Below are 9,788 nucleotides of genomic sequence, written 5' to 3'. Positions count from 1 at the left end.
AGGCATAGGGGTGGTGGTGGGAAGAGTAACACAAAGGCTTCATCCCTTGTTGACTTCATCATTCTTAAAAAGATATAAATATTATAAAGTAATCAGAAGGGGTCTTACCTGAGTGCACAAAATGCCATTAGAACATTAATAATCTTGCTCATTATGTTCCATGGGTGCAGGACCTGATATTAAAATAATGTGAACTTCTGTGGGATGCAAGAGGAGACCAGTGGTACCAGATCTTTAAGGTACCCCTTGAAATAGGAAATACATGTATATATTGTTCCTTTCCTCCAGCACTTCTGCAGGTTACATCAACATCCTCTTTTTTTTTTTTTTTAATTAAAAAATAGTTCAAGCATATGAACATCAGCAAGACACACTAGGAGAAGAGTTATCTCTTCTAATTTTGTGATTAACAGTTTTCATCCATATCCTAACTCTATAATGAAGTATTAGAATTCATGGGATAGAATTGTAGAATCAAAGAATCATTAAGGTTGAGAAAGACCTCCAAGGTTATCAAGTCCAACTGACCCCCTACCAACACATCCAACCTTGCCTTAAACACTCCCATGGACGGTGACTCCACCACTTCCCTGGGCAACCTGTTCCAATGTCCAACCACTCTTTCTGGGAAGAAATTTCTCCCAATTTCCTACCTGAATTTTTCCCAATTTCCAACCTAATTTCCAACTTGCATGAATAATACCATGCAACTAACATTAGCATCCTAATAACTTGGCATAAGATTAATTTAGGACCAGCACATTCACAAACAAATATTCCTGTCTATATATCCTACATATGCACCTATTCCTGTCTATATATATCATGCATGTAGGATTATATTTGGGTTTCATTTGTTTAGTTGTTTGTTTGTTTTAAAACTCTGAAACTGACTCTATATAGCTTAACATGTCCTGCAGTTCACAATATTAAAGCTCTATTACAACATCAATGCTTTTTTTACCATCTCTATTCTGCAGAACACTAGGTTCCTTCTAAAGCCAAAATTTCAATGTCCAAACTTTCCTGATAAAGTTTTCACAGGAACTTTTTTATAGATTCTCAGGACTGTTTTTATAGAATTCTCAGGAACATATGTGAACACCATGTCTTAATCTGTTCATGTGTCATGATTACTTCAAACTAATTCAGTAATCAAAAGGTTTTTATTTACCTCATAGCCTCCATGATGAGTTCTGATCTCTAGCTTGTTCCTAACAAAAAGTGCCATGAAAATATATGTATTTTAATGGTTTTAACTTTAAAACTTGCATGTTACAAATATTCTACATGCAAGCTTTAACCAAAATACCAATTTGGCAGATATTTTTACTATTAATAAATTTATTAGAATACTAAGAATATTCAAATACACTACATGGAGGTGAACCCACATACACAGAGCTGAAAGGGAATTTTTAGAGATTGAACAAAAAGCCCATGAAGTCCTCTGATAAATCCACTGTTTTTAATGGGCAAAGCATTTAAATATCATACCATTAGTGACTTCTGAAAACCATGTAAGTACGGCCAGGTCTCAAAGCTTCATCAAAACCCTGGTGACATTTTAATGCTCTGTTTGTTAAAACCACGTGACAGATGCATCAGCATCTCGGCTCCCATGACTTTTTAAAAAGTCATTGCTGCCAATAGACTAAAAAGATAGGAATCCTTGATGTTGCCAGAGCAAAAAAGCAGATGAAAAAATCTCAACATGATAAAACATTTTGGTGTAGGACTGTTGATTTACTGGTGGCCTCAGGAAGAGGGCTGGTGGTTGAAAAGGCATAGAATTGGTAGTAACGTAAAACCAAACACTTGGTTTAGTCACTCTTATTTCTTCACAGTATTCAAAAACTAGCTTATGACACCACAGAACTCACTGATAAGACTGCTTACTAATGGAAGATAATGTCTTCATCCCTGAAAGGCAGCAACAATTCACTTTTGTCCTCTAAGCTTCACTAACAGATTCTCTTTGCAGAGAGTGTGTTCTTCTTCCCTTGCATCACAAGATAACCTCAGATCATATTTTGCAAGGGTCTAAATTTCGATGTCACAGGTTTGAGCATTTAGGTTCACCTTCATGACGGTCTTTCTTGCACACCATGGAAGAAACTTTGCCAACTCAGCATTTGTATCAGCCAGATCAAAGAGTGTCAAACATTTCTGGAAAATATATTAAACCACTGGAAAATAGATTAAACCCCTTAAGTCTGAAGTACATAAGATTAGTTGAACTCCAGTTTTCTTTCTTAAGTGGAGAACACAGTAATACTTCCTATATGCCAGTATTATTTTAAAAAATGCTCTTCTCCTACAATAAAATCTTTCCTGGACCACAGAATTAATCATCCCTTCACTCCAAATACAGCACTCATCTAGAGACTCAGTTATGCTCAGTGGTCCATTCACACATCCTCAGATGACTTAATTCCTCATCAAAAAGGAGGCAGTCTTTCACCAGTCAGTAGAACTTATTCATGAGCATATTATAATGTTAGACTACCCGTAGGCACTAGCATAATAGATTCCATAGTGTCCGGAATTCAATTAAAAAAAAAAAAAAAAAAAAAAGATTTTAGCAAAAACAGCAGCCTGTGATTAATGAGATGACATATTTACATCTACAGTGAGGGATTAGGTATGCAATAAAAGACACTCTGTAGCCCAACATTAAAGATCTACCAATAAAGCCTTCACTAGTGATTTTTTTTGCATCATAAAATTGAATATGCAGACTTTATTTTCAGATGGCAATTTTCTGATATATGACAAAAATCCTGTGCTATCATGGCAATTTAGCAAATCCTTGCATTTTTTTCTGGTTTATTTGGACCTGAATTTCCAATTGGTCCTCCAAGGAATGAATCTATAGGATTTCAGCTGAGAAGATTTTTTTCTCTTCACCTGGATGCTGCTGATGCTTCCTCTCCTGCTACTGTTCCGACTCTCATCAGCTCTATTAGCATTATAGCAGATGGCATCAAAACCCAAAATTCCTCCAATGCAGTCACCAACAAGACACACCTGAGGAAATAAAAATATACTTTGTGGGATGTAGCAAGCGTTTTACAAGAAACAAAAACCATCACTGCACTGCATAGGAGTTCCTGTCTTAATTTACACCCTTGTTTTTTTTTTACAGTGTTGTTCCTATTGCAGCTGAAAACGTGTAGTCACTTTCTTTCACTTCCTCTCATCTGAGGAACTGATCTACAGGCATATGCCCTATGCCAAGAATATCTGTCCCAGAGACTGTTCTGACCAGCAAGGAGTTCTTCCAAATGGGCCAGAATTCTTTCAACTACTTAAAGCCTGATTCCAGCTTAAAAAGTCCAGATCACTGAAGAACCATCTTACAGATTTTAAGCTACCTAACAGTTCCTGCAGTTAGATAGGGTAGAAGTTTTTAACCAATTAAAAACAGATTGGTATTGTCCCTGTCAGGACAAGGGAACATAATTTTTAAATGAGGTATTAAAATGAGAGACTCACTCTTGATTTAATATCAACATACAAACTACCTTCAAAATATGGGCCTGGGAATTAAAATACATGAGATATTAAAATTGGGAATTCAGCAGTTGAAGTAATTTTAAGAAACATTAGAATCTACCTCACAAGCCGATTGTGCTTAACAGCCCCCATCCCCATAGGAGACAATTCTTTCATCCTGTCCTTCAGCCTCTTTCTCGTCAGTTGTAACCGCTCTAGTACCTCTCTCCTTGTTAACAAATTGCTCTCTTCCACCAGTTCCAGCAACCTATTCTGTATATTTCTCAAACTGAAGAAAACACCTGGTCTGTTGTTCCCAACTCCAGTTAGTTTAACTGAAGGTATTACTTCTCCTTACAGACCTTAACTTGCTTGTAGCCTTAAATCCTCTTGGCTACAACACCAAACTACACAATTGGGATGCCAGAATGTTGTGCATGATAACTTCAAAGTGAACTGTGTTAGGAAAAGAGAGCACTTTGAGATGCAGGTAGGAAAAAAAACTTAAGTCCCTCTCAGTGCATCTCCACATACCAGACTCTCTTAATTGAGAGTTAACATTTAAAAACACATTTCTCAGGGTTAAATAAAATATATCAAAATACATGAAGGTAACATCTATCCTAAGGTAACTCTAATTCTAAAGTCGTATACAATTAACCAAAATGCTGATTTAATCTCTGATGTTCAGATTCGTATTAACATTCAATGAAGTCAACAAAGAACTGAAAATCACATGGAGACCGGCAACCTTTTTAAAACCAGTAACATGTTTTGTTGGAGATTAATGATATCTCCATGAATTTACATTCCATTTCTAATCCTCACTACTATTGGCATTAAGGTAATGGAGATAACTTGCTCCAGGTGCTGCATAAAACCCAATGGGCAGTCTTTGATCTGATGAACTTTCAATATAAATGGACAAAAGAGACCAAAATATGAGAGAAAAGAGACACACAGGGTGGAGTTGGGCTATATGGCATCTATTTTAGAAATACATGATTTATTCAGAGGTTGAACTGAGATTTCTATCTAAGGAACAAAACAACTGCAGACAGCACCGAGAGGTCACTTTTCCATTCTAACAATACTGGTATTTGTTGATGGTAAAAACCCTGTGGAGCGTACAGGGGTCATGACTTTTGCACGTGTGATATTAATTCAGAGTTAATATGACTCAACAAAAATTAATATGACGCAACAAAAAACAAGGAGATTTCTTTGTTTCTTTGTCAAAGAAAAAAAAATCTACTGATAAATCTTTTCACAATTATTTCTGTAACTTGTATAATTTCTCTTTTCACAATCTCACATTTTATAATGCTCTATCACTGAAGATAGGCTGTTTCGATGTTTCAAGCAAGAATAGCTTACTGTAGACAGTAAAACTGGCTTCAAACCAAATTTTAGTTTAAAATACTGGTATGCCATAGCATAATCTTATTATTGCTATGGAAAATAATCTGTTTGTGTTATAAGACACATGCTTTCCTTCAAAGATTATGCTATATTCTGAATTATTCTTTTTTCCTTTGTTCTGCAGCTTGGAAGTCATTGTACTTTAAGGAAGTGAATGTTTGCAGTTATGTATAGGGCCCCATCACAAAAAAAGTATCAGTAATTTACACAAGGTAGCAGTACCATATTTATTCTATGTGAAGCAGGAAAGTACTATTTTTTCTAGTCTAGAGATGGAGAAGTAGGAACAATAACCATGACACATGTCAGCTGGAAGAAGTCTGCAGATGACTTCAGTGGGGAGTGGGTCAGACCGAAAAAACTAAATTACCGTCCCAGAGTTACATAGAAAATCTGCAACACTGTCAGCAACTGCATATTTATCTTCTGGGTTTCTTTACTGTCTACTGCTTTACTACTACTGTGATGGAGGCAGAAAAGAAATAGTAACTGTTAAATTTCCTTTTGCTCTTAGTCAGATATGTGCTGATGTCCCAGCTCTTCCAACAGCTATAGCAAGTGTGTGATGATGAACTTGGTAACATAGATTAGCACTTGTCTTGAGCTGGCAGGCTTGCTCACTGCTTAGCATAATACACTCTTATTGCACAACTAAGGCTCCTAAACATTTACCAGAGCTCACAGCAATAATTAACAAGAGATTAGGTGTCAAAATGCTTGTGGGAGAAGGTATAATATCTTCCACCAACTGAGTAAGTCCAGGTAAAATACTGCATAGGATTCCAGAAGGGTCCTTCTCATGCTGGGCATTATTCCAAGCTAATGTTCATATACATCACATTTACAGTATTGTTCCCACACTCATAACTCAAAACCATCAACACAGATCAGAAGTGGTTTAACAAGAAACAGTCTTACTTTAAAGGAATTTTACTTTGATGTAAGAGAAGAATAGTCCTACCTGTCCATTAAAACCAACCCCATCTGTAGATTTGAGAAATTCATTGTAAACTTGGTTTGCTCTAGTGATCACCATGGCAACTGCATCCTGGTACTGAGGGGAAGAAACAGCCAGCAAGGGCAAGGCAGCCAGTGGGATGTGGTCTTCACTGCTGCTGAGACAGCTTTCATCATAGCTGTAGGGATTTAGGCTAAAGAAGAACATGCTATCATCAGGAAAAATGCAAAAGGCATCACACAGCACTAGTTAATGAACAGTTACTTATTAACAGAAATGGGCTTTGCTATTGAAGTTGACAATGAAAGTACAGGAAGGATCATTTTCTCACAACACTCAACAGCTTAACAGTCATGGAGTTACAGCTTTACAAAACTGAGACAATGCTAGAAGGCATTCCTGTAATTAAGTATACATGGTGCAGTTTTTCCGCCTTATTTTTACACGTAAAAGTAGACATAATTTAGATGAGTGAAGAGATTATTATTCCCTTTCAGCTTCCCCCCCATATACTAATTCACTACATTAAAAAATGGGATCAAATAATCACAATGAAGTATTGTTTCGCAGAACATGTGTGACAGGCACATTGTTCAAAAGTGTATAAAAACATTTTTACAATGTTCCACCCATTCAAACAGCTGGAACAAAGTTGCCTATGTTCTGAAATTATATGTAATTGTTTGTGGAGTAATATTTTGCAAAAAGGTGGAAAGTTGATAGAAAATGCAAGCTTAAATTTGTCAGAATGACAGCTTTATTTCAGCCTGGATGTGTACTTTGCAAGTTTTTCAGTAAATCTGTCAGTCATGTCTCAACTGATTTTTATTGATGAGTGGAGTCAAAGGTGCAAGCCACATTACTGTGTGCCAGATTCTCTTCCAGTAAGCTGACTGTCCAGTCAGAAGCGTTTTCAACAATTCAGCTCATCCAAAGTTCATCCAAAGCCACAGGCAAGCAAATTCAATATACTTCAACATTATTTTGCAGTTACTATCTTTAGGAACTTCGTGGCCTATCACAATATTGAAAAGTGAGCTCCCTGAACTGGAATTAAAGTCTGTGTCTCTGCTAAAACCTGCATCCTCAGGGCTATCACCAGGGTAACAGAAGAAGAAAAGATGACTTGCAATGCTCAGATATGAAGGTCAGTCTGTATTCATATCCTCAGCTTCACAGAACTTTTCCATACTTGACTATTGCTGAAGCATTCCAGTGGTTCAGTAATTTTCAAGCAGAGCAGGAGAAACAGAAAGGAAGAACAAAGAAGAAACTTTTCTTGAATGTAGAAAGCATGTGGCTAAATACAGGTGAAGATGAAACACAGGTCCCTCATAATTTCCTTAGGTCAGTCTCTGGCCACGGCAGAGGTGAAAGGAGAAAGCAGAAGGGAAAATCACCTATGTGGGAACACTTGTTTGGATAACTAGCTTGACCTTGCCCCACTTGTGAATAATGAAAGGATAAAACACTACACAACCAACCAAGAGGCAAAGTATGTTTCACCTCAGTCAGGTAAGGCTTTTCTCTCCCACTTCTTGCAGCACTGCTAAACGCAAACAAACAGTGGGAACAAGATAACATTTTGCAGTTGTGAGCAAAGTACTCTCAGTAATTTAACTGGATAACCATATTTCTTGGCACAGAATCCTTAATTCTTTAAGGATTTAAGAAATGGAAGAAAATCTCAATAAAACACTAGGTCATTAACTTTCCTGTCTGGTTCTTGTTTAAACATGAGGTTTGGTCTGCAAGGAGGTAAAGGAAAGTAATTCTTTGGTATAGTAACAACAAATGTATTTCAAGACCTAATTCTGCCACAGATTTCTTCACTGTAGATTCACATAGGTTGCATGAGCAGTGTCTTTCTGATTTACAAGAGATACAGGAAACTGAAAGTGATGGGAGCAGATGTAAGCAGACCAGATTAAACAATCTAAAACATTTACCGGTTGGAGTGAATTTTCCCAGAAAGATCCCTTTCCTTTAACCTCCTATTTGCAAGACAGGGAGGAGAACTGCCTGTGTGTGTTCAGATGAAAGGTCCCAGTGGGATTAGTCTGAACACAGATACTCAGCACATAGACACATTGTAATTCAAAACCTGTGCCAAGGCAGACAGAAGGTTGCTCTACCTTGGCATGCACTATGCTTGCACATTCACAGAATTCAGGATACATTCAAACCAAACATGAAATCTTGTGCTGCTGCTTAATCTGGCTCACACCCGATGAACACTTCAGTAATTAAGAACACACCTCCTCACCCACAGTTTGCTAAGTGGGATGTTTACCACAAATTTATGTTCCACAACTGCTCCCTTCAGTTCTGACGGTGAAAGCTGCTGGCATGAAGCAGAATTGTGAGAGCCGGTATTTCGGATGGATGAAGGAAAAGTTAACAATTATCAGAGTTTTCTTCTTCTGCCCAGTTGTTCTGCATTTATTTATTTTTCTCCTGGACACATGTGGATAATAGTCTGTGTCCACCATGAGTTTTTTGTTGTTGTTTGTTTTTGTTTTGTTGTTTTTGTTTGTTTTTAAACTAACACATCCATGTAGAGAAGTATGAAAGATCATACTAAGTCATTCAGTGAGCAAAAGTTTAAAAAGGATTCATGGCATTTCTTTATGAAAAGTACAGGTCATAGAAAGCCTTTCAAAACCAAACTGGAAAGCCAAACATTTGAAAATGAAATAAGCTTACTTGGAAACAAGAGAGAAGGCTGCTGAACAGATTGCAGGGCAGGGAACAAGTCTGATTAAGATATGTCCCAAAGCAGAAGGGAAATGGGCTTGGGTGACTTTTTCAAACACAGAACTGAAGGTGTTGATGTCTGCCAGCTTGCTGCTTTGGTCCTCTCCTCCAGTGTCTAAGATGTTCCCCCCATGTAGGATCAGAATTAGCACATGAGTTTTGCATTTCTGGTGTTTAACTCCTTCCTGCGAGAAAAAAGGAAATAAGAAAGGAGGAAGCCTTTTTATAGACAGTGTTGGTACACTTGGTGTTAATCACAGAATCACAGAACAGTTTGGCTTGGAAAGGACCTTAAAGATCATCTAATTCCAACCCCCCTGCCATGGGCGGGGACACCTTCCACTACACCAGGATGCTCGAAGACCCATCCAACCTGGCACTGAACACCTCCAGGGATGGGGCATCCACAGCTTCCCTGGACAGCCTGTTCCAGTGCCTCACCACCCTCTGAGTAACAAACTTCTTTCTAATGTCTAACAGTTAATGTTCACAAGCAATTAGAATTGATTCCTTTTCCCACCCCACTGTGATCTTTGTGTTATCTGCTGGGTGGAGGTGGGGAGGATGGGATGGGACACAACACATTTCATTTAAGTATGTCTGAACCAGGTAGAGCACACTATGCTCTGCCAGAAAACTCTTACAGATAGGTGTAGACCAACAAAGACTATAGCTTTGTGCACATCAAAAGCTATTGGAAATATGTCCAGACTGAAGATGTCCAACATTCACAGGCAGCCTAAGAAAATGTCTAGATATTGTGAAATGGGCTGCTGCATTTACTGAAAACATTTTAACTCTAATCATCACATATTCTTTAAAGAAAAACAAATGAACACATTTGCCAATGTTTTCATTTCTGCCCATGAAAGCATCTAGCAGAAGCAACTGATAAGAGTTTTGAGACTGGAAGCCTTCTGAGACTGGCAACTCATTAAAATTAAAAAAAAAAGGGGGGGGCGGTTAACATACAAGACATATACTGAGAGTAAAAAATGTACTGTTGCTGACAGTGAGTATGTGAATTGTCATGTAATACACAGACAATAATCTACCATGGAAGGTGAGGTCATGTGCTCTGTAGAAAAAACTTTATCTACTTGAGACTGGAAAAAACATTTTGCATGTTTCACAGTTACACATTTTTTTTTCT

General features: G+C 37.6%; 1 protein-coding gene across 3 annotated transcripts in view; it reads right to left on the bottom strand.

Annotated features, from left to right (window-relative positions):
- The window catches only part of PITPNM3 (PITPNM family member 3), a 74,678-nt gene that overhangs the window by 25,035 nt on the left and 39,855 nt on the right, over positions 1-9,788 (bottom strand). For all 3 annotated transcript variants that reach the window (XM_035342784.1, XM_035342785.1, XM_035342786.1), the window contains 3 exons: positions 8,585-8,820; positions 5,882-6,071; positions 2,911-3,030 (listed from right to left, as the gene is read on the bottom strand). In XM_035342784.1, the coding sequence (XP_035198675.1) occupies positions 2,911-3,030; positions 5,882-6,071; positions 8,585-8,820 (546 nt within the window). The remainder of the gene's footprint in view (positions 1-2,910; positions 3,031-5,881; positions 6,072-8,584; positions 8,821-9,788) is intronic.

The sequence above is a fragment of the Oxyura jamaicensis genome, chromosome 19, assembly GCF_011077185.1.
Source record: "Oxyura jamaicensis isolate SHBP4307 breed ruddy duck chromosome 19, BPBGC_Ojam_1.0, whole genome shotgun sequence".
Classification (NCBI taxonomy): Eukaryota; Metazoa; Chordata; class Aves; order Anseriformes; family Anatidae; genus Oxyura; species Oxyura jamaicensis.
The sequence above is the reverse complement of the archived record's forward strand: the minus strand, read 5'-3'. Positions and strand labels throughout refer to the sequence as shown.